Raw genomic sequence first — 25,901 nt, 5'->3', positions numbered from 1 at the left:
TTTAGCTTACGTCTCGAGAAAAACCCACCAAACACACTGGTCGGGTGTCCCCGGCTAGCATGCACGCCACGAGATAATTATCTCTACGCGATACCATTTTTTTCTATGGTAATAATTAGGTGACATAACTCTCGTGGCGCGCAATACAGGGCATAAGGCGATACAGGAAACTGTTGATATCTTATGTCTTTAAACGAGCAATTCTTGTATATATTATATACATATATATATATATATATATTATATGTAATCGGAATCGGCTCCAACGATTTTCGATAAATCGATCTAGCTAGGATTCATTTATATAGGAATCTCGGGCAAAAACTGCAAAAAATATCATTTTTGAGAGATTCTGATGCGTGCGATGAACTGTAAACGTTACGCCAAACGACAGAAGTATGTAAGTAAGTTTATCGGAATTGTCGGAATTGTTGTTTCTTTGAAGTTCCGCGACAGAAAACATTCCGCGACAGCATACGATTTTTTTTTAAGTCGGCTCATTCGCGGACGAAGTTGTGCGGGTCCGCTAGTTATGCAAAAGTAAAGTTTCTTAACGCGCCATAAATAAAATTGACAACTTTAACTAATTATAATCACTTCACGTCACATTTACAGGTGTAAGAATTTTTGTATCATAATAAATCGATTGACGTCAAGCGCTGGACTGGTCTTTTTACGGAACTCCTTAAAAAAAGGTCCTGGACAAATTCTTTCTAGCGACTCGTGTGATGTTAGCTGGCCACTTCATACTTCATACATTGTGTATATGTGCTTTTTCCGAACTAGGGAGTTCTATACGTGTAAATGAAAACCGTTATACTACTTGCACGTAAATACACATGCTTAAAATGTACATTATTTAACGTCTCTAAGACTTACCCATGAAACCGCAACGTTATATAATATAATAGTTTCACCACTGCCAAAGTTTTTACTGAAAAAAAATCAGATATCAGCAGATAGGTACGCGTCGTGTAGGTACTATGCGCGTTGCGGGTTTTTAATCTTCAATAGGGTTGTCATAAGTAAGCAATTTTATGAAAAATAAATACGCTTCGTTTGATTTAATACTTTTACAGGGTGATTCCTCATGAAATATGAAATATCCTTATGCACCCTTTAACAGTATTTTGTAATTTTGTAACACGTTGTATACTCGTGTTAATAGTACCCCCCTAGTAGGAAAAAACCTCGTTAAATTCCTCAAGTAATTAACTTTTAGAACGCAAGGTATCACCGGTTAGGTAATACCAGAAGGATAACCCCCATCTGCCATTGCTCTTATAACTTATAACTTTATGACAGTACAAGTCCCTCGTAGCCCAAACCCTCGGGGTCCGGACACTCCATCCTGTTCTTGATGTGTTGTAATGTGTTGTGGAAATGTTTGTTGATCTGTTCCACTTCTTCAGACTGGTCAAGGTTACCGAGCTCTTCTCGTATCTTTTGTATTATCTGGAACATTAAAAAAAACATGCTTGAGAAGGTGCCTTAGAATGTTGAGTTTTGGAACAACAGTAAACAGTTCTCCATCATCAGTGTATTACCGTCCTACAGCTGGGCAAAAGCCTGCTCTACAGAACAGAGGGGCTAAATTCCTACAGGCTAATTCAAGTACACCACCAGTTTCGTAAGTCTGAACTGGTACTGATTTCTTTTAGAACAATCCAGAAACACGTCCTACCATGTGCCGTAATTTATTAATTAAACTAAGACTTAGGTGTTAAGCTTCATCATATTAACCCATTACCGGCCCACTAAAAGGTACGAGTCTACTCCCACAATGAGGAGGGGTTAAGGCAGTAGTCCACCACGCTGGCCCAGTGCAGATTGGTGGACTCCACACACCTTTGAGAACAGTATGGAGAACTCTCAGGCATACAGGTTTCCTCGCGATGTTTTCCCTCACCGTTGAAACAGGTGATATTTTTTATTGCTTTAGAGGTGGGTGCTGGGATTCGGCCCCACGAAAGTGAAGTCGAAGTCCCGCCCACTGGGCTGTTAAGCTTCATGTGCCTTAAAATCCACCAGCTACCATCAGACCGGAACAAAGCAATGGCGGCAGAAATAAGCATGACAGAAGTACTTCCAGAACTATAGGCTCCAATACTACTTTAATTTACTATATCTCATCTCATCGACCCCCCACACTGCTTCAATGCGTATTACTCTGCTTTAGATTATAAAAATTTTAGTGATTACTAGGACGGGCAGCTTAACGTGCTCTTCGGAGCACGGGGGTGGACATCGCCAATTTTCCCAGTGTTCCTTGCATGTCCAATAAATAATCAGTACCAGGTTAACATCAACCTGAGGTGTAGGTGTTATCAGCCTTACGTGCCTGTAAGACAAATTGAAGTAGTGTGTATGTGTACGCGTGTATGCGTGCGTGCGTGCGGGCGTGCGTGCGTGCGTGCGTGCGTGCGTGCGTGCGTGCGTGCGTGTTTGTGGATGTGAGGGTGCGTGCGTGATATTTATAGACAGAAAACAATTAATAGCCCGAGTGTGATCCGTAATCCTGTGTGATAGAGCTCGTCCAGGGAAGCCGGTCGAACTCCTTGCATGTCCTACTTAGTGTTGCCGTGTTTCCACTCACTTTCAGGTGGATTCATCAATTATTATTACCATATAAAACACTTACCGCTTCTATAAGGTTTGTGGTCAGGCTTGCGTTTCCCCGTTCCCTTAAAAGTGCATATCTGCCTAGAAGTTCAGCTAAAAGTTGCGCTTGAACTCCGCCGTCCATACACTGTTGCGCCACTCTAGCTGCCTTCTTCAAACAGTCTAGCGCTCTGGATGCTTCGTTCAGTGGCCACTGGGAATAAATAATAAAAGATTAAATCTAGGAACCGGTATGATTTGAGCTCTCAATCTCAACTCTTAAACAATCGTGGCCTGAGCTGGAAAACAGAGCCGATTGAGCTACAAAAATTATTATTATTTACTAGCCGATAACAGCGACTTCGTTAGCGTGGATTAAGGTTTTTATTCCCACGGAAACTCTCTTATTTCCCGGGATAAAAGGTAGCCTATGTTCTTTTTCATGTCTAGGGCTACATGCATGCCAAATATTATCTAAATCCGTTCAGCCGTTTTTTTCGTGATTGAGTAACAAACATCTACACTTTCACATTTATAACATAAATATGATTAATGAAATAATTCAAAATTACTCGAAAAGATGTCGTTTCTTTGGCTGTATAAAATCCGAATAGAAAATTTACCTGTTTTCCATCTTTAGCGCCCTTCCAGAACAGATGCGCACATAGCGCGACCGCCCGGCTCTGGTCAGGTTTCTTCAGCAGTTTGCTCGCCGCCAACGCGCATTGCGTTCGCATAGGGTCCGCATTTTCCGCACCTGTTCACATTAAACTTTGTATAAAATCTGGCGTATGCTTTGCGGAAATTCAGGATATTCAATAAGCTTAGTTTGCTACGGCTGCGGATACCAGTTAATCGGATAGTTATAATTTAATATTGTCAGTCCGTTCGTTCTTAAAACTGTTTTTCCAATAATAACTTAAGCTATGGAAATTAAATTGGAAATAGTTGTATCACCCAATTTTATTTGAATAAAAAAAAAACAATTATTTTTATTCCAAAGGGGAATGGATATAACAGTGAAATGAACAAGCAAAAAAAAAGTTTATCTTAAAAAGGAATACATATATATTTATATTTTATTTATAATAGAAAGTTTTTAAATCAAGTCATAGTAAAGAATTTTAATATTTTGAAAACATAATTTAAAGTAAAAAATAATGATAGTTTTTTTTTTTTTTTTTGATAGATTGTTTTCATGATAAGTCAAGTACAAAGTAAGGCTACAGTATGTATGGAACGTGTATGAACGCTTCACAAGTGCCTGTGATAGGTCTACATGAATAAAACCTATTTGATTATGAATTTGAGTACATACCAAAACAGTTGATTTGCTCGAACGTCGCAATAATGAGAGTTATTGCCGCCAACTGCGCTTTGCTGTCCGATATCTCGTCCTCGTACAGAGAGAACGCCTGCGAGAGGTATTCGTAAGCGATCGTCTCGTGGTTCGCGAAACCTATGTCGCTTATCGCAAGCGCTCCTTGGAGGTATAATCTGAAATAAGCATCCAGTGTCAATGGTGATACATACAGTGGCCCACAAACAGTGGCGTGAAAATCGTAGGTGCATGAAAGCATTGCATACCCTACCCTCAGTACTTCTCAGATTCTCAGGAAGACACACAAATTGAGGTTTTGAAAATAAAATAAACAATTAAATAAAACATACAGCGCCATCTAGATAAAACTGGCCACACTTCGATGCATTTTTTTTTAAATGACAAGACTGCAATCTCGCCTGCTGGTATGATGATGATGCGGTCTAAGATGTTAAAGGGCTAACCTGTGAGGAGTATTGCAATTATATTAAACTCGTACCCCGAATAGGTTAGAAACCTATTGTACCGGATATCTAAATCGATCGGATAGCTCCATAATGTTCCCAAAGGTGTGAAGTCCAGCAATCCGCACTGGGCCAGCGTGGTGACTGGAGGACTACGGTCTTACACGATGACGATGATGATGTGTATTTTCTATTTAAGAAGTACCGCACCGAATCCGCTTGGAGGCACGTCATTTTTGGTAGGGTGGTAACTAGCCACGGCGGAAACCTCTCACCAGACAAAAGGCGAACTCAATATGTTGTTATAGTAAGAAGGAGATATAGCCTATTGGGTAAGTCGGAGATGTTTTTTTTTTTAAATTTAAAAACCAAAATTATCACCAATTCTTACTATATAATCGAAACAATTAGTTTCTTAAAACACTATAATTTTAATTTCAAAAAAATCTAAAATCTGTTTAAACTTAGTTATTTTTTTCTTCTGCTCTTTTTTGTGTTAGTTTAGCTACTTTTGTTCTATAGTATATATTGTCAACATATTTATTATTATTTTATATATAAGGTCTACAATATTACATTTATGTTTTTTCATTTTTTTGGTTTGAGTTTTTGCTGTAACCTTTTGATTGTCCATTGAATAAATAAATAAATAAATAAAATCGTTTGTCAAATGTGGCGCTTACAATCGGTACAAGATTTCAGCTGTCTCTTGTATATGTTTTGTTTTTTATAATTTAATTTTTTCTCTCCATTGTCGATCATCTTTTTTTTTTATTGTTGGTGCTGTTTTGTCTTGTTTTCTTTTTGTAAGTTACATGTTGTTTTTTTTTCTCATTCTATATTAGTGTATCAGCAGATAGTTTTAAGTTTTTTTAATATCTTGATGATGGGTCGATATGATGATACAAATATAATAAATAAATAAATAAATATACTACGACGATACACACATCGCCATCCAGCCCCAAAGTAAGCGCAGCTTATGTTATGGGTACTAAGATAACTGATGAATATTTTTTATGAATAATATACATAAATACTTATAATATATAGATAAACACCCAGACACTGAAAAACATTCATGTTCATCACACAAATATTGTCCAGTTGTGGGAATCGAACCCACGGCCTTGGACTCAGAAACCGGGGTCGCTGCCCACTGCGCTAATCGGCCGTCAAATATGGATCATACATACCTTAAAGGCAATTCCGCTAGTTCAGCTTTCACCAACAAGGTGATGGTCTGGTGACAGAACTGGAAGATCTTCTGGCACTTCTTTTCCCACATCTCGTACTGCAACATTACATTTTGTAAGCCCATAAAGCCTCCGAACTCGGATCCGGAAGTTATAGTACATCGACTGCGAGACAAAACCTTTAACACCTTAATAAACTCGACCTTGGTTATGCGGTGCACTTTTACAAACTGACAGCACCTTGTAAATGGCAGAGCGTGACAAAACACAGCGTAACAGTTCCAACGTTATGCCACGGTTACTAATAAGGGTTTTATGACCTTATTAATAAACGTAGCATAATGTCGGAATCGTTATTCAGTGTTTCGTCACATTTCATCTAAAAGTATTTTTCACCACGGCCAGAGAGCTTTCTTATCCAGATTTTTTTTTACTCTCACTTTTTTTCGTTAAAGACAAAAAAATTGACGACAAAAAGTTTTAAGACATCAGCGTATAATTGGACACCAATAATTCCAAGTCCTTTCCAGAATATTAACTTATCTAAAACGAACCTCGTCTTTACGCTCTTTGTATGTAAAAGCGAGCCTGTACGCGTGGAATATGATCGGCGGGAACGTGTGCTGTATGCGTTTAGCCCCACCCCCTTGGAGAGCTTTCCTTGCGGCGCTCAGTATGAGGTACTGGTCGTCTGCTGAATCCGACTTGAAGTGATGGATTAGTCTAGGGATAAAATAAAAACAACATTTAACAGCATATACATATTTGACGACGTCCGTGGCGTCGCCGTCCATATTACAATGTCGTTTCGGGATGCGATGTCGTGCCGAGTTAGAAGAAGAAGAAGAAACACTTTATTGCACGTATAACATAAAGGAAAAGAAACAGTAAGGAGTATACAGTACACAATGTAGACATGCGAAGGCGGCGAGTTAGCTTCATTGCATACTCATTGATAGTAACGGCGCGCAAGCAAAGCCAAGCCAGGCTATCGCAGTTATTTCAAGCAGGGCTCCGCACTCTTTGATTTAACTCACTATAGTTACTCGTTATATATTTTTATTATTATTATTATAACACTTTATATGTACACCGCATAAAGAACATATACAAAAAAATTAACATGGACGAAGAAGTAGAATACAAAAGGCGGCCTTATCGTTTAATAGCGATCTCTGCCAGGCAACCTTAGAATTAGGAAACGCACGGCATAACAATTTCAAGGTGATGTCGTTCATTTTTGATACCCATGTGTGCTCTCCGAGGCACGGGGGTATACCGTCAATTCCCTACAGACTGAAAATCTGAACAGAAAATATGTCAAGATATTTTTCATTTTGTACGCCCGTGCCAGGGAGAGCACGTTTATCTATCGATCACAGTTATTATCACCGATACGTGATTAATGCCACCAAGCCGTATTATAGTAGCGTAATGGGTCCTACGCTCCCTTTTCTGTATGAGAGAGAAGCCTGTAACAAGTAGTGAAAGGCTAAAGATGTTAAGAACTGAGGATGATGTAAGATATTTTTTTTATCTTGTAGGGTAACCTCTCGGATACCTCCGCCACGACCGAGAGGTGCAGTGGTTTTCAATTAGAATTTGCATGCCTGTTTTAACAATACTCATTCAATTAAATTCTTATTTATTTATTTCTTTTATTTATGTAACTCTTTATTTGTACACCACTATGAAGTTAGGAAAAAAAAAAAAAAGAAATACAAAGGCAGAAGTAGAATACAAAAGGCGGCCTTATCGCTTAGTAGTGATCTCTGCCAGGCAACCTTTGGATTAGGACAAGATGAGCGAGAGCGGACAGGTGGTTTAAAATTATTATAAACCTAGATTCAAATAGCTAAACACAAATACATTAACAAAATCAATAAATTTTTTTAATTAATTAAAGTATTCACACAATTTTTTTTTACATAAATATTATATAGTCGGAATCGTACCGACTTAAACCACTACCAACGCTTTATAAATGCCACCAAGCCGTATTGTAGTAGGGTCCTACGCTTCAAAAACCCTTTTTCATACGAGAGAAGCCTGTGGCCAGCAGTTTGACGGTGTAACGCTTAACAAGGTTTACAAATCTATTGATAGTTATTATAAAAGTTTTACTATAAAAGTTTCTGTAAAATGACACATAAATATTATATAGTCGGAATCGTACCGACTAAAACCCTACGATGTTCCAATTAGTCGCCAGGTAGCTGGGTCCCGGGAACACTCCGCACACAATCGTAACCCAGCTAGCATACAATATTTCTACCGACCCAATGTTTAGAAGAACTCTTTACCTTGCGAGCAGTCCTTGTTCTTCCATAAAGTCTTCAGCGTCGGGTTCCGAGAAGGGGTCATCGGCTTGCTCACGTACCAGTACATCCAACATACATAACACGGCTTCCACCTATAGTGACAACATTATTTGAAGCAAATCTATATATTACGTTCATTATCGTCATTCTATGCGCTCTTGGACAGCAATGCTCAATGCAAACTACACACTTGCGGAATTTGTTTAAAAAAAAATGAGTGTGTATACACTAATACATAAGTAAGAAGTGAAACTTCTTTATGTCATAATTGTTTTTAGTTTATTAAAAAGAAAAAAAATCCTGTGCAATTTATTCACACACGGCGGAAGTGTAACTTCTGAATAGTAGCCTACGATAGATTGAGGTGGATGTAGAGTAAGCTATTAGGATAAATGTAAGGTATATTATTTAGTTTCCATAGTAACTAGAATAGGTTAAAAAATGTATAATGTTTTATATCTCACTCTGTCCTATACATTAATAATATAGAAACGGACACTTACACTTTCTTTATCTAAATAATATTCGGTTTCCTTGGTTATTTAAGTTAAATAGGAAAAAAACAGATAAAATAAGATGTATATTTCTGTCTCATTCTTTGCCTACTTCATCCTACACATTTTTGTATTTGTGTCTCTTACCTGTCGTTTTTTCCGTTGCAACGATTCTAAAGAAGTTTCACTTCAAAAATGTATGGGTACTATCCCTACCTATACCCGTTATTATTCAAATTCAAATTAAAAATTTCTTTATGTAGGCCTATCACAGGCACTTATGAAGCGTTCATACATATATGTTTACATAATTGTAAGGGGATGGTGATAACTTCATACGCCAACTTACACCTAAAGCTACGAGGGTTCCAAACGCGCCCTGGTCTTACAATAAGAGCCCACAACAAACTTAGCTGGGTAATTTTTTTTTTGTTATCACCATCTCACAGTTTATTTATATTAAGCTATGAAGCTAGAGCAATTCACACCCAAGCTTTTTTATCGTTCAAGTAATCCTTAATATTATAATAGGATTTTTCTGCAAGCTTACGTTTTATATAAACTTTGAACTTATTGAGAGACATCTCAAAGATTTCATTTGGTAATTTGTTATAAAATAATATAAAATTGCCCTTGAATGAATAAGCAATTTTGTGTAGCCTAGTAAACTGACTATTTGTATCAGGTATAGATATGTCAGGTATAGGTTTGGATACTTTGGAACAAAGGCGTAGGAGGGCCTGTCTCCAACACTAGTTCTTACTCCTTTACAATAAGGTTGACAATCCAGACGCACTTAGCAAATGCTGGTTAGCTGTGTAAGTGTTATGTTTTATTTTTATTTTGTTATACGCAGTTTTGTTAATTGTTTTTTTTTTGTTTAACTTCAATATTTTCTGTGCAAATGTTTTAATTGTCTAGTATTCTTATATTTTCAAGATGCAGCTGGCGGATTAGGAAAATCTATATATTAATACCATAGTTAGTATTCTTTTTTTTTCTTTTACTCTTTAAGTTTATATATATATTGCTTTATATTTGTTATTTTTATTGTTTTTTTTTTTTTTATATTTATTATTTGATATATTATTTTATTCTATACAATGTCGTTGAACAGTATGGACAGTGATGTTTTTCTGTCTATGTCGTCTAGTGATGATAGTTTCCACAGTACATCTTTCCTTCCACTTGATAAAACTCTTGATTCTTGCTTCTCAGATTGTTTGAAGAACCTTAATGTCATTCATATTAATGCACAAAGTATCCCAGCTCATTATCCTGATATGCTTGCATCTTTTGATTCCCGTAACATACATGCTATACTAGTGTCTGAGTCTTGGCTTAAAACTTGTTTACCTTCTACCTCTTATTCGCTGCCAGGTTTTAGGCTTATTCGCAATGACCGTGTTGGTAAGGGGGGTGGTGGAGTAGCGATCTACTTGCGTTCTTATATTCCTTTTACTGTTATTAGTATGTCTTCACAACCCCCCTTACCTGATGCTGCTGAGCACCTACTTGTTGAAGTTCTTATTTCCCATACCAAAATTCTTCTTGGAGTGTTCTATTGTCCACCATACGTTTCTGATTACTTTCGTTCATTTGAATCCTTATTAGAGAAAGAAGTTCCTCTTTATAGCCACTCCATTATTTTTGGAGATTTTAATACTTGTTTACTCAAAAATGATTATCGCAGCAAGAAATTTTTGACTACAGTGGAATCCTGTAATTTGTCTGTCCTGCCCCTTGCTGCTACGCATTATTCTCCTGGTTGTACTCCTTCTCTTCTTGACCTTATTATGGTATCTTCTCCGGATTTCGTCTTTAAGCATGGCCAGTGTCCTGCCGATGCATTTTCTTATCATGATTTGATTTATCTTTCATATAAAATACGTCCACTTAAAGCAAAATCGAGGGTACTTCTGCGGCGTAACTTTGGAGGAATTGACAGCCGTCGCTTGTGTGATGATGCTAGTCATCTGGACTGGGCGGCTATCGCTGCTGTTGACTCAGTTGACCGCAAAATTGAGATATTTAATTCCCTGATAACGCAACTCTACGATACGCATGCTCCGTTAAGACCAATCAAGCTGAAACATCTACCGGCGCCTTGGTTATCAGAAGAGATAAAAATTTTAATGGACAAAAAGATTGCGGCGAAATATAAATACAAAACAAATAATACTGACGCTAACCGGGAAAAATATCATAAAGCACGGAATCGCTGTAATACATTGTGTAGGGATGCTCAACGACGCCATATTCATAAGTCTGTTGAAAGTGGTGACACTGCTAAAACCTGGAAGTTTCTTGAGTCTCTTGGAGTTGGTAAATCATCTCATAGATCTTCTATTAACGTTGATATCGAACTCCTAAATAAACATTTTTCTACTTCTGATACAATTAATAGTTCCGATAAAGAACGTACTCTTAGTATTCTTTCTTCCCACTCAACTCCTAACTTTTTACCATTTACCTTCGAGTCTTTTACTGAATGTGATGTTAAGAAGAGCATAATATCCATTGCATCGAATGCTGTTGGTGTAGATAGCATTACCCGTAATATGATCATTCCAATTCTTGACGTTGTTTCCCCTATTCTAACCCATATCTTAAACTCTTCCATTCAAATTCAAATTCAAATTCAAATTCATTTATTTCAAGTAGGCCTACTTTATAAGCACTTTTGAAACGTCAAGTATGCATGTTTGTGTGACTCTACCACCGGTTCGGAAAGCAGATTCTACCGAGAAGAGCCGGCAAGAAACTCAGTAGTTGCTCTTTTCCAACATCAACATTTACAATCATTTTGCTATCTTGCGGGAGATGAGAGCGAGGCTGGCTGCTTCCATTCTACCTTGTCATTGAGGAATTCATCAAATGTATAGTAACCTCGCTGTACTAGATGCGTAGCATTCTCTGTAGCAAATTCCCTGAAGAATGGAAGTTTGCTCAGATTATTCCTCTACCTAAAAAAAACAACCCTTCATCGTTTTCTGATTTTCGCCCCATTTCTATATTACCATTTCTCTCAAAAGTTCTTGAAAAACTCGTATCTCAACAACTTAGTCTCTTTCTTAATAAGAATAACCTTCTCAGTTCTTTGCAATCTGGCTTTCGTCCTGGTCATAGTACGGCTACTGCTCTTGCTAAAGTAACTGATGATATTCGATGGGCGATGGATAACAAGCAGCTAACAATTCTTATTCTGCTTGACTTTAGCAATGCCTTTAATACAGTTGACTTTGACATCTTGCTTAGTCTTTTACGCTCTATTAACATATCTCCATCAGTAATAGACTGGTTTCGGAGTTACCTCAATGGCCGTCGACAGCGCATTCAGATTGACGAGTCCTTTTCGTCTTGGTGTGATGTAGCGGCTGGGGTACCTCAGGGTGGCGTGTTATCTCCTTTACTTTTTTCTATTTTCATTAACTCTATTACTCAAAACATCTCTTCTCTCTATCACATGTATGCAGATGATATCCAAATATATCGCTCATCTACCCTTCAAAATCTTGGTTCTGCTATTGCAGCTATAAATAATGATATGGCTGCAATTTCTGAGTGGAGCAGGCAATATGGGCTAAAGGTCAATCCTGCAAAATCAAAAGCTATCGTTATTGGTAGCTCAGGAATGATCGCGAGGGTTGATTGGCTGAGCATTCCTTCTGTTATTTATAATGGCATCGCTATTCCTTTTTGTGACTCTGTGAAAGATCTTGGTGTATACCTCGACCGGGAATTGTCATGGACAGTGCATGTCAAAGAGCTGAGTCAGAAAGTGTTTGTGGCGATGAGCTCGTTGCGAAGGCTGCAATCATTTCTTCCAATTCCGACCAAAGTTATGCTAGCACATTCTCTTTTTCTATCTATTCTCGATTATGCGGATGCAAGCTTTCTTAATCTGACCGAGGATCAGCTTAATAAACTTGAGCGTCTTCAAAATCTGGCTATTCGGTTCATATTTGGCCTTCGCAAATATGACCATGTTTCCGTATTTCGACAAAAACTCAAGTGGCTTCCTATTCGTCGTCGCCGGGATATGCATGTACTTTCTCTTCTGTACTGTGTGTTATTTCATCTAAATACTCCCTCGTATTTAAAAGAGAAGTTCACTTTTCTTGGTGAGCAATCTGGTGTAAGATCGTGCCGTGCGCTGACGCTGTGTATGCCTTATCATAAGACAAAATTTTATAAGCGTTCGTTTAGCGTACGAGCTGTGGAATTGTGGAATGCGCTTCCATTGAGCATACGACGATCCAAATCACTGGCGATATTTAAAAGAGCAGTTAAGGCCCATTATATTGTTAACGACTTTTAATAGTATGTATATATGTACTTACTCATTTATTGTATGTTAAAGTATTTAATTATGTAAGTGTTGTTATTATATATATTAGTTTATTTTTATATTTATTTATTTATTATATTATTTACTTTTTATCTATTTGTGCACACTAGTTTATGTATTGGCATGTAGTTATTTGCATGTATGTATTTTAATATTTGTACCACCAGCAGTCTATTCTCCTCTTCTTTTTTTTTTCCTAATTCTAAGGTTGCCTGGCAGAGATCGCTATTAAGCGATAAGGCCGCCTTTTGTATTACTACTTCTTTCGATGTTTCTGTTTTTGTTACATTTTAAATGTTGTGGTATACAAATAAAGAGTTTAATAAATAAATAAGTGTAAAACTGTACGAACTTGCAGGGGAATATTACCACTATTTTCACTCGATTCCTAAATTATATTCCGCCAAATTAACTAACATTTTTTAGTAATGTACATCTGTAACTGACTTAGTATACGTTTTGGCTAGCTGTAAGTATACTAAGGATATAAATAAATAAATAAATCGACGGGTGGACAGCATTGTTCCGTGAATTGTTGAGGTAACTTTACATACGAGTTGATTGAGCCGGTTGATTAACTAAACAACAACATACATCAAACAAAAAATCTATTGATTCATCAGATTGTTCTAAATTTCCATACGAGTTGATTGAGCCGGTAGATTAACTAAGCATAGTCTTGAAATACTCACATCCTCCGGTGTAGAAACCGTAGTATCACTCTCCAAAATGTCATTAACTAAATGCACAGCGATCAACAACCGACCGGGTTGGTTGAGCCGGTTGATCAGCGGGGCGTAGTTCTGCAGTTTGATCAGTGTGAGGATGTTCTTGTAATGATCGGCGGGTAGTTTGAGAATCTTCATAAGTTCCTTGAACACCGGTGTGTTGTGTTCTAAGTGTGGTTTACCGCTGTTGGAAAAAAAATTACATTTAATTTTTGACGATAAATATTATTATTAAAGTTTAACAAAAATTATCTGCAATATTCTACATCTGATGTTAAAGGATCATTTTAAGAGCTTGAAACGCCGTGCACTGTTCGATTTCCATTTCTACACTATTTGTAGTTGCAAAAGGACTGATATATCAATCATCCGCAAAAATGGATAGATTTAGAATATATAGTATATTCATGTATATAAATTTAAATATAAATAAAAAATAAATATACTACGACAATACACACATCGCCATCTAGTTCCAAAGTAAGCGTAGCTTGTGTTATGGGTACTAAGATAACTGATTAATAATTTTATTAATAATATACCTACATAAATACTTATAACATATAGATAAACACCCAGACACTGAAAAAAATTCATGTTTATCACACAAACATTTTCCAGTTGTGGGAATCGAACCCACAGCCTTGGACTCAGAAAGCAGGATCGCTGCCCACTGCGCCAATCGGCCGTCAAATAATTTAAAACATTTAAATTGGAATCACAAATCATCATCTCTTCTTAGTCGTGCACTCTTGGCACAGTGGTCGTGGCTGCTGAAATGAATTCCATGGCGCTAGGCATCAATGGATCGCACGGCTTCCCGCGCGAGTCTTCTCCACTTTTGACGGTTGGTAGCGTGTCGGAAGCATTCCAACTATGGAGGGTAGGAGAGTCATCTGTGTATATGAAAAAGTGTCGTCAAAATGTATTAAATTAGGATGGCGCCACATTTGCATCAGGGTAACTCTTAAAAAAAGCGCCAAATATAAATATTGTTAGAGTAGGCTTGAAAAATAAACAAGGAAGTATGGAGATACAAGGAAGTAAGGTTATATTTACCACAATATTTTATACAACGTAAGTTGTTGAAATTCTCAATAATTAACTACTTTAGTCGATAATGACATTAAATTTTTCAATACTTCAATTCATCTAAGATTGCTACATTCATACCATACCCTGTGCATCCACCAGCGCCATTGTGGAGGATTTTTGAACTGTTATTTAGCGCAACAACTGGACACTTTTTCAACTTTTCTCCCATATAAGATGACTCTCCTTACCTCTACCCTCCATAATTCCAACTGTCTGGGTCAACGATTTCACCGTATCTGTCCAACGAGTAGGTGACCGCAATCTTGCACTTTTTCTTTCAACTGATCATATATCATCATAGCATTACTGATAATTTTTGTTTACAACAATCTATCACCTTACGCAGCTTCGACTGGGAGGAGTTCTATAAAATCACCTTACTCAGCTTCGACCATTTAGAGCGAACAGTCAAATAATTAGGAGTAATGTAGTAGCTATTATTTTGGTTTTTTTTTTGCCTACATATTGTATACGTTGTTTTTTTCTGTGCAATAAAAGTATATTCATTCATTCATTCATAAATACATGTTTATCTAGAATCTTGTACAATTTTATGAACAATTCACCAAATAAATATCTGTGAACACCTGTTAATTAGTTAACAATCAACCAATTAAAATGCGATATGCAATAAAATTTTAATAATAGGTACAGAAATAGATGATAGAGTGTATCTCTGTTTATAACAGTTAATATCTTATAGTGCAAACAATCTTTTTTATATTACTCTAAAGTATGTTAAAAAACAAGTGTTGAAATAAATAAATTAGAGATTTTCTTAAATTATTTTTATATATTTTTGCAATATATTTTTTAAGTTACTTTACACTTCACTATAAATTTGCGAAAAGATTGTTTACATAAATATAAATGTTTTTTTCTTACCCACCTTATAAAGACACAAAAGACAGACCATAGAATTATACTATTATATTACACATAAATTGTATTTTATGAATCCCATGCAACCATATTATAATATTGAAACGTTAGTCAACTGTTAAGTCAACCAATTTATGAAATATTTTCTAATTTCAGCTGTTGGTTTCCAATTAAAATCGATATAAAATAAAATTAAAAAAAGAAGCTTTATTTATATACGCAAATATAGCCCCCGGGGTAAAGGCTCGATATAAGGAACACACTTGTGAATACTTCGATAGCGTGATATAGGATCTTGTGGCGCCATCTAGTTTGATAATATGGATAACTCCATATACCACACACGAATGATGATATCAGGGGTGTATAATCATTTTTTTTCTTACTTGTTCTTATTATTATTATTATGTATTTTTTTTATATAATTTACCCTTCGAAGTAATAAAAAAATTGTTTGTATGAATGAATGAATACACTTTTATTTTACACCACATAAAAACACAGGAAAAATTATAAAAACAACTACTTTAGACGATGTATATTGTATACATAATCGAAAGGCGGCCTTATCGCTACATAGCGATCACTTCCAGGCCACCGATGGCATAAAACACTGCTCAAGACAAAAGCTTTTGAAAAAATACTTTTAATGTACCTTCATACTTTATCTTTATATTCAACTATATCTTTTTTTTCTTGCTGTTTTTAATTAATTATGTACCTATTCTTTTCTTTCCCACCACTTATTGCCTTACTGCTCTGCTCAAAACTTTTAAAATTTTCTAATATTGTAAATTAACTGTACTTTTTCGGCAATGTTTAGTCTATGTTATATAATATATTAAGTATATATTAAGTTACTTCCATGTAATGACTGTTTTGCAAAAAAAAAAAAACTGTATTTAAATACCCAGACACTGAACAACATTCATGTTTGTCACACAAACATTTTGCATTATTTTTTTCTGCTGCTCTAGGTAGGTGGTGCATATAAATATATTTGTATCATATTAAGTCAGATAAAAAATAGTTAACATACCTGCTCTGGTGTATATCAGCACAGATCCTGTCAGTGTGTGCCAATACTCTGTCCACATAGGTAAGTTTATCAGGGTGGCAGCGTTGGGCAAGCTTCAGTAGAGCCAACTGTAGTGCCAACATGTCTTCCGGTGGCATATCTGTGCGACTCTGTTGGAGAAAATTTTAGTTAGCTCGTAGTTTTATAACAGTAATTTACTGATATAATAAATGCGAAAGCTTGTTTGTCGATTTGTTTATTTGTTTGTCATTCCTTAACACCCAAACTAAGTCAGTAATTAACTTGATAGAGTTAGTGGAAAGGTAAAATAGGCTACTTTATATCCCAGGAACGCTGACGGTATCTCAGACAACGCGGGCAAAATCTAGCCAATCAATAATTTTACAAGAAACACTTTATTGCACGTATAACATATGGGAAAAGAAACAGTAAGGAGTATACAGTACACAATGTAGAAATGCAAAGGCGGCCTTATTGCAAGCAATCTATTACAAGCAACCTTTGTAGATAGGACTTACAGTAAGAGAACGGTATAGTGCCAACATAAATAGCAAAATGTATAGATACAAATACATATATTTAAATAAACATACGTAATATATAAATTTAAATAATCATATAGAACATACACATTGTATATAAGTAGAAGTAATTTAGTATACATTAAAGGCGTTTGTTAATAAATGTGGCATAACGTCGGAATAATTGTGCAGTGTTTTGTTACATTTCAACTGACAGAACCTTTTTAAACACCAGAAATCTGCATATTGCATGCTGGAGACTGACGAACAATATAGTTTACACTGAGTAAACACTAAGGGCGTTTTTTATTTAAACTTACCTACATTTTCCAAGCACACTGAACCATTCGATCACACGCCGAATATAAGAACTTTCTTACACTACGAATATTCCTCGCAATCATTTACCAACAGTACACTGTCACAAAGGTTAAAGTTAACAATAATAAGTGTACCTATTTACAAACAACCGTACAGCAAACGAAAAAAACAGTAGTCAATTATAATTCAGTGAATATATGTTGTTATGACAGAAGGTAAAAGGTAAACAATAATGGCGCTTGGCGTTCGCAAGCGATTGTAATGAGAATATCATAGTCAAAATACGTCGGTAATATTTTCTTAGTACACAAATGCTTTTAAAACAAGTTGCACTTTGGCGTGTTTCATAACCTATTAGGAAGACCAGACTCCATCGAGGCGTGCCACTTGTTTAGATTATTTGCTGATAAAATATAAACTTAATGTTTATTAGGTTACAATAGAGCTGACATGCAGCTGTTCTGTAAAAGCCCTAAAAAAAAAAGAATTAAAAAAAAATGCTTTTAAAAGATGTTAAATGATGATGTGATTTGAACAATAAATAAAATGAATATTACTTCATCAATAGCCAACGGCACCTGGTATACGTTAGTAATTTATTCAACTAAATTATTAAAAAGCGATGGTGCTTTGCCCACCTGGGTGATAGCAGCGACCTGGTCGGAGAACACCTCAAACAACTGGACTTCTTGCTCTTTACCGTCTTCCAGGACCACGCTCAGATTCACGTTACCTTCATTTCTCTGAAACATACAAAAATATTATATAGGCACATCAGATAAGGTTCTTGAGGGTATGCAAAAATTATGAAGATTCCATAAAACCGCAAAAAGTCTAATAAATTTGCAGGTTAGGCAGTGCTTTTACGCACATATGATTATTGCCTGTTAGTTACAGTACATACTGGGAATACTGTGTAACTAGATGGCGGTTTTAAAATTGCATATAAAACATTGTTAGGTTTTACGCGATCGAATAAGTAAACGTAGTTAGAAAAACTCTCAGTATTCTACGCGATAACAATGACTGTTCAACAAGGGGTTCGGGGGTCAATGTCTTACGTTACGGGATACATCCCGAGCAATCGAAGGATTTTAGAGTAACTAAAGCGTAGCGAGGGTATTGCATCTAGAACCATGAGTATAGCGATACTTATTCAAATCATTAAAGACGACTGAGTCGCGCAGTGGGCAGCGACCCTGCTTTCTGAGTCCAAGGTCGTGGGTTCGATTACCACAACTGGAAAATGTTTTTTTGATGAACATGAGTGTTTTTCAGTGGGTGTTTATCTATATACTATAAGTGTTAATGTGTATTATATTCATAAAAAAATATATTCATCAGCTATCTTCTTAGTACCCATAACACAAGCTACGCTTACTTTGGGGCTAGATGGCGATGTGTGTATCGTCGTAGTATATTTTATTTATTAAAGGCCCTAGGGACTCAAGTAAAACATTACTTACCCGCTAAGCCTATAGGATGTATTAACGTACTTGCCCTTTTAATATAAAGCTAGGTAATAAATCATTGTCGAACGAGTGGTGTGAAAAAAGGTTTCACACACCTGACTGTACGCCGCAAGCCTTTCTATCAAAGCTATGATGATATTCTTGATGTTCACACCCGGCTGCAACTCAGCACAAGACTTCAAGAACGGTTGCAGATTCGCCAGGTGAAACTCGTCGGGGAATACCTGTTACAGTGGTATGTATTGGATAGAAGCATGCGTTACTTCTTAACAATTATTCATTGTAAAGTCAACATCTCCTGAGGATGCTCCGGTTTCGGAGCGAAAGATGCATTGCCAAAGATCTGTTTGGTTTGGAGTATGAGGATTGGAGAAATTATAAATTACACCAGATTCTCCTGATTTTCGCGGAGTGTAGCAAATTAAGCTTAATTTTCATAATATACAGTGGTATGTGATAATTGACAGAAGTTAGATGTCAACTGCTTCTTTGGAACGACATGGGACGGGTCTAGTCTACAAAAAAAAGTCCGCGAGAGAATATATTATGTAACTAGCAGCTTTTGTGTTCTACAATTTTATTAGATCGCCAGCGCGACGATCCACCGAATCTAAAGCTTCGAGCTGGTACCTACTTGAGGAATTTCTAATTCATAAATTCTACTATTCCTTATATTAATACTTAGTATATTAATATAATTCTTTCAGTGGCGTGCATAAAGGGTATGTTGATGATATAAAATGAAGAAAATCTCCAGTATGAGTTATAAATACTTAAGGGTAGGCTTTTTATAAGTCGTACTGGAGATTTTCTTCATTTTATATCTTCTGCAAACCCTGATCATACCCTCTATGCACGCCACTGAATTCTTTATTATAGAATGTTGTAATAATAAAATAATAGAATATGCGAATACTTGCACAGACATAATCAAGTAGCCAGGATAGTTCATCAACAACTTGCTCTTCGGTTTGGCCTTATCGATTTTGAGATGCCTTTCTATAGGTACGACCCGGCGTCAGTTCTTGAAAATAGCAGTGCATTGCTCTACTGGGATCGAACGATTATCACTGACAGGTATATTACATAGTGCTAGTCGATCGATCAGTGCGCCTTGCAATAATTGTTGACATTACTATTCCACATGACGATAATCTGGTGAAAGCTGAAAAGGAAAAAGTTGGACCTTGCTCACGAGATTACCGCCATATGGAATGTTGAGTCGACCGTTGTTTTTCCGATCGTCGTTTCAGTCTCGCGAAAAGCTTCGACCAACATCTTAAGAAGCTTTCGCTTGGTTGTTGGATCAAGGGTCGGATACAGAAGGCAGTAGTCCTTGAAACGGCGCGTATTGTGAGGAGTTTCCTCACTCTGGAGCCCTGACCACCGGTTGCTTGGGCATTTAAAAGCCCCGCAAGCGGAGGGTGGAAGTTTTTTTTTTTTAATTTTTAATAGTGTTTTTTAATTTATTTTTAAGCACTGTTAATAATTTAAAAAAAAAAAAGAAAAATAATAAATGATAAATAATAGGAAATACATGAGACATAAAAATACTTATCCAATTGAATTATTTAGATTGCAATTGTATACTATGGATTCATAATCTGATTTTGTATTTGTTATTTAAACAATTTAACATGCCTATTGTTAAGGCAAAACAATGTCTATACGTACTTGTTCGGACTTGAGCCTGGTACTGTGCGAGGCTTCATTAATTAATTTATTCATTTATACTCTTTATTTGCACACAAAAAAAACACAGACAGAAGCAGTATACAAAAGGCGGCCTTATCGCTTAGTAGCGATTTCTGCGGAGCAACCTTTGAACAAGACATTGATACGTCGTGGCGTTGAACTTACCTGGATAATACACTCCATAAGGTACTCCTGGGCTATGGCATCCCTACAACTGACAACTTGTTCCAGTATCCCGGGCAGCACAAGACGTCTGTAGTCCTGCTCGCCCACAGACTCTAGTTGCGACAGACGCACTAAGTTAGTGCCAACTAGGATCCGAAGTTCGGATCTCTCGCGATCGCGACGCTCCTTGTCCCTTTCGTATGCAAATAAATAAACATTATTAGCACTTTGATGACAAAACTATGAAACTATATATACATCAACTTATTATTTTCTATCATTTATTGATTTTCATTTTTTTTTAATATTAACAATGCATAAAAAAAACACTGTGGAATAGTAATGTCAAAAATTATTGCACGGCGCACTGATCGATCGACTAGCACTGTATCAGATTAACATCTAAAGTTTAATGTGCTTTAACAGTGAAGGGAAACGTCGTCAGGAAACCTGCACCTGATTCTCCATAATATCCTCAAAGGTGTGAGGAGTCCACCAAACCGCACTGAGCCAGCGTTGTGGACTATGGCCGTAGTCGAGCTCCTACCCAATATGCTATCACCGCTTTTCAGCTAGAGGACACTACTCTAACAAAATCCACCCATCTTGCGTTTCATTTTCTACTGTTCTGTCTTTTCTCAAGCATATTTAAAACTCTTCTTGTAATATGGTTTTTTACTCTCAACAATAAAGACGCGTAATATGCCAGCAATTATACCCCATTGCTGGCTTTAAAAGAAATCGACCAGATTCAAACGTCAAACACATAATACCTTGTGTGACCTTGATGCTGCATTCTGACCCACAGTTTATTCATTTCCGCAAAGTTCATCAGCACAAAATCGATCGCATCGCGTACCTGTAGACAATTTATTTTGACTTAATGAAGATTTAATGCTATGATATAAATATTTCGCTAGACGTAGACGTTACTTTGCGGAATTTCATGATATACTATGAAAATTAGCTTAATTTTCTATTTTCTACTCCCCGAAAAGCAAGAGAACATTTATAATATCTTCAATCTTAATACTCCACACCAAACAGATCTTTGGAAATGTACGCACGTTTCGCTCTGACACTGGAGATGTTGACTTTACAATGTTAACAATTATTCGTTGTAAAGTGAATACACAGCAAAACGTGCGTAGCGAGTAAGCTTAGTCAAATGTCTAAATGTGTAATATTTTTGGCACTTTACAGCTAATTTTTCCAGGTTGATATTCTGATTAAAAATTAATTGCCATTCGCCTATAAGGCGACACAGGTTTATACCTAGCTTAGGGCCAGTTGATTTCTGTATATCCGCGTAAATTATAACATTAATATCAGTTATACCTATTGTGCACATGAGATGCACCTATGTTTTTTTCAACAATAAACAAATATTATTATTATTATTATTATATAATATAATATATTAACATGGCTAAGTTTGTTGTGGGCTCTTCTTAGACCAGGGCGCGTTTGGAACCCTCCTAGCTTTAGTTTTAAGTTAACGAATGCACTTATCACCATCACTAACATTAGTGTAACATGTTAAATGTATGAACGTTTCATAAGTGCCGATGATAAGGTGTACATGAATAAAACATTTTTGTATTTGAATTCTTTTTAAAATACAATGCAATGCTTGCTGTTCGAACTTGGTCCTCCAAAGTTGAGGTCGAAGCCCTACCCAATGGGCTAACACTGCTTCCTCAATAATATTAAAAGCCATATTAACTCACATTGCCTTCATTTTCATTCTGGGCTTCAGTAGTGTCCGGTAACACGTTTCTTGTGCACTGCAACAGGTAGTTCCTCAGAAACAGTCCTCGTAACGGATGCTGTACTCCTCTGCACATTTCTACTAAATCCTGTTGAAAAATTATAATCAATTATCCATGTTGTCTTGGCACACTTCAAGTATAGTATATAGTAGCCCTAATAAACTAACAAAATATTATGGCGGCCGAACAATCAAACAACAAAATATTATAATTTATTATAATATTAACCCAAAAACTGGAGTAGAATACAAAAAGCGACCACAGTTAGCGGCGGACAGTTTTTGTGTTTCTCCCTATTCGTCCTTTATTTTCCTAACTGTGTACTGAAGTACAAATAAATAAAAATACATGGTCTGTATAAGTAGGTTCATCAATAATGAAGCTCTAATAAATGATTTACATTGAAGCTTTGTATATACTAAAGTTACATGCTTGCAAAGCGACAATATAAAAATCTACTGTCACTTTCATATTATAACATAGCTGTGCCGCTAATTGTGTTCATATGATCTGCGGTGCAATATTGATTCTTGTACAATAAAGCAATGACATCATTGTCGTAACACTAATACTCATTTTTCAGTGCAAATAGATGTTAAATCAAGCCTCATGAATTTATTACAAGGCAAAGGACAAGGGACCTTCATCCTATTATAGTATAAAAGACTATGTAATCGATAAAAAAGCTTGGGTGTGAATTATTGCTCTAACCAGGTTGCTCTTTGTTATATTTTTTATAGTGTGCTGTTGACTTCTTGATTTAAATTGTTAAACTTTAGGTAATTTATACGACATACTAGGGGGAAAGGTATGTCATATATAAGTATTTACAACATTTGTTCACCTTTTCTTAACAAATGTAAAACTAAGTGGGTAGTTTAATTATTACATGTACACATACTGTCAAGTTTTGCTACCTAGCTCAATAAACGTGTTACTATTCAATATCACATTATTTATAAATAATACTCTTCTAATAATTTTAAATGACATTGTGAGATGGTGATAACAAAAAAAAACACCCGGCTAAGTTTGTTGTGGGCTTCTTCTTAGACCAGGACGCGTTTAGAACCCTCGTAGCTTTAGTTTTAAGTTTACGAATGTGGTTATCGCTATCATCTCACTACCGTGTAATTCTTATGTACGCATCAAAAGTGCCACCTATGGGCCTACTTGAATAAAGATATTTTTGACTTTGACTTTGTCTATTAGTAGGACACTTATTAGGCTATTGACAATAATGAGAAATTTAAAGTCCACCTTCAACAAATCCCTCCTTAAGAGAGAATTAGTCTTGATATAAACCAATCCGACTGTGATAAGCAGGTACAGTCTCGGCACAATATTTCCAGCATACTGCACTAGTTCATACAAATCAGCCACTTTGCGGCCTTTCTGGAACTCCTCCAATAGGTATAGTTCTAGGTGTCGTAGCTCATCTGTTATTGCCATGTCTGGTTTTCTTGTGTTAAGGATAAATATAGCTATGTCAAACAGAGATCAACAAGTATATCCAACTTTAAATGACTTAAATGAAAAGGAGAATGAGAAATTGGTATCAAAAATTAAGTTTTGTTTTTAAAAAAAACCTCTCAAATCCCAAGCCTTAACTTTGACGGTTAAAAAATCTTTTAATGAAATAGATTAGTGGTTCTAATATATTGTGAACAGTACCATCAATAGGTAGGTACAATAATCGCATGTGTCAAAAATAACCTTAATTCACGAACTTCATTTGCATGTAACTCCGAAATCTTACTTTTACTTGATATTTCCATCAAAATGTGAATATTTTGGTAATTCTTTAAGAAGAATACCATCATGATACGGATGTTTGACAACTCACCTAGAGACAAAAAATTATGGCAAGGCATATATTAAAACCAAATTCAAAAGGATACAAAGCTCATAATAACTCTTTGGTGACAACAATGAGGTCCGTAGTTCTCCAAGCATAGTTGAAGCATGTTTTAGAGCATCCATCAGTTTGGATTTGTCCAAGCATCTCTTCATCTGAAATGCCTGCAAATTGAAGAAACAATATTATTAGGATCAAAGTACAATTACTTTATTACAAAGTCTGGCTTCTTTTTTCAAAAAATAAAATATACAACAGTACATACCTTGCCATCTCGCCCCTTAGCAAGCAAAGCTTGTGTTATAGGTACTAAGATAGCTGATGAATATTTTTATGAATACACATAAATACTTACAATATATATATATAATATACAGATAAACACCGACACTGAAAAACATTCATGGTCATATCACCAACATTTTCTAGTTGTGGGTATCAAACCCACAGCCTTGGACTCAGGAAGCACGGTCGCTGCCCACTGTTTACCTACTGTCCGGGCATAAAATATGTTTCCATGCAAGTGCTAGTCACCTCAGGTGGTATGGTGACATACTGCCCGAGATGACTAACACTAATGTTCTGCATTCGGCATTTGGCACTAAACTCTAATTATATTTTTACATATTCAAATAATTTTGATGTTAATTAACTTACATCACACACTTAATACTACATCACTCTCATAGCATTCTCATATTGCGCCAAAAGTAAAACTTCAATATGTATATAATTAACATATAGTCATGATGCAAGTTACGAAATATCTTAGCGAGTAACAGTTTGGTACTTCGATCTAGCTAGTTACTGAATACCGTAAACTTTGCCGTAGTCATACACCCCTTTAATGATAACGACATAAACCACACTAAAAGTGTTTTATTTACCTGGACTTTTACAATGTTAAGCGCATCATCTAGAAGCTTCTCCTGCTCTTCCACGGGCGACGGCTGGTTCGTCATCTGGGCCTGCCCACAAAACAATCAATTAAATAACGTAATATCGATAAATCTGCGCTCTTACCACTAAGATATACATTTAGCAATAACTAACATTCGACCAGATATACAAAAACGGGTGGTCAATACTCTCCATGTGTGTAGATTGACGTTTTATTTATACGTACCGGCCTCGGTTTCGCAAATTTTATTGCTGATAAAGATGTTTTTGCTGAAAATCTCCTTGAATGGGTGTATCAATTTGTTGATCTTTCTAGTTTTTTTTTTTTATTGGTTTTGACATTTATATTGTAGGGTTGCTGACCCTACAATTCAATTAATTTAGGGGTGGAAATTTAAAGTTAAGGACAAACCTGGACATATGATTTAGAAGGATACAGCGAATTTTGCGATAGATACATTAGTGCAACTATTTTTTTGTCTATCTTGTAATATTTTTCAGGCTAAACAGGTTCTAATGCCAATCAAATATAATTAATTTATAATCTAAAACAGGTTCAATGAATTTCCATTGTGGTAACACCTTTGGATAATAGCACAGACATAACCATCTTTTGGAAATATTGGCAATGGTCCTCTATGTATGTGTTTATGCTATATTCAAATTCATTTGAAAAAATCTGTTTTTTTTTCACGGCTAAAAGCC

General features: G+C 36.0%; 1 protein-coding gene across 4 annotated transcripts; it reads right to left on the bottom strand.

Annotated features, from left to right (window-relative positions):
• Window positions 1-1,057: 1,057 nt before the first annotated feature.
• On the bottom strand, window positions 1,058-25,702 carry LOC120623586 (vacuolar protein sorting-associated protein 35). 4 transcript variants are annotated; one of them, XM_039889623.1, is made up of 18 exons: window positions 25,609-25,702; window positions 25,184-25,264; window positions 24,340-24,460; window positions 23,699-23,892; window positions 22,397-22,525; window positions 21,440-21,525; window positions 20,667-20,859; window positions 18,902-19,030; window positions 17,973-18,077; window positions 16,493-16,641; window positions 13,441-13,660; window positions 7,886-7,995; window positions 6,137-6,305; window positions 5,583-5,680; window positions 3,920-4,098; window positions 3,225-3,358; window positions 2,642-2,815; window positions 1,058-1,455 (listed from the first exon to the last, which is right to left on the bottom strand). In XM_039889623.1, exons 1-18 carry the CDS (start codon window positions 25,654-25,656, stop codon window positions 1,297-1,299), a joined length of 2,478 nt encoding a protein of 825 aa, XP_039745557.1. In that variant the 5' UTR covers window positions 25,657-25,702; the 3' UTR covers window positions 1,058-1,296. The 4 variants fall into 4 exon arrangements, with proteins under 4 accessions (XP_039745557.1, XP_039745575.1, XP_039745566.1 ...); XM_039889641.1 differs by lacking the exon at window positions 25,609-25,702 and adding an exon at window positions 25,423-25,509; XM_039889632.1 differs by lacking the exon at window positions 25,609-25,702 and adding an exon at window positions 25,350-25,424.
• Between the last annotated feature and the right edge of the window lie 199 nt (window positions 25,703-25,901).

This window comes from Pararge aegeria, chromosome 1 (genome assembly GCF_905163445.1).
Source record: "Pararge aegeria chromosome 1, ilParAegt1.1, whole genome shotgun sequence".
Lineage (NCBI taxonomy): Eukaryota > Metazoa > Arthropoda > Insecta > Lepidoptera > Nymphalidae > Pararge > Pararge aegeria.
This window is presented reverse-complemented; position numbering and strand designations above follow the sequence as displayed.

Bases quoted from the DNA above. Each gene is read 5' to 3' on its own strand.
- LOC120623586 (XM_039889623.1), bottom strand. From the start codon at position 25,656: ATGTATCTATCGCAAAATTCGCTGTATCCTTCTAAATCATATGTCCAG. The intron at 13,661-16,492 runs GTATGTTAACTA...TTTTTCCAACAG, and splicing joins GCTGATATACACCAGAGCAG to CGGTAAACCACACTTAGAAC. The intron at 5,681-6,136 runs GTTCGTTTTAGA...GTAATGTTGCAG, and splicing joins ACAAAGAGCGTAAAGACGAG to TACGAGATGTGGGAAAAGAA.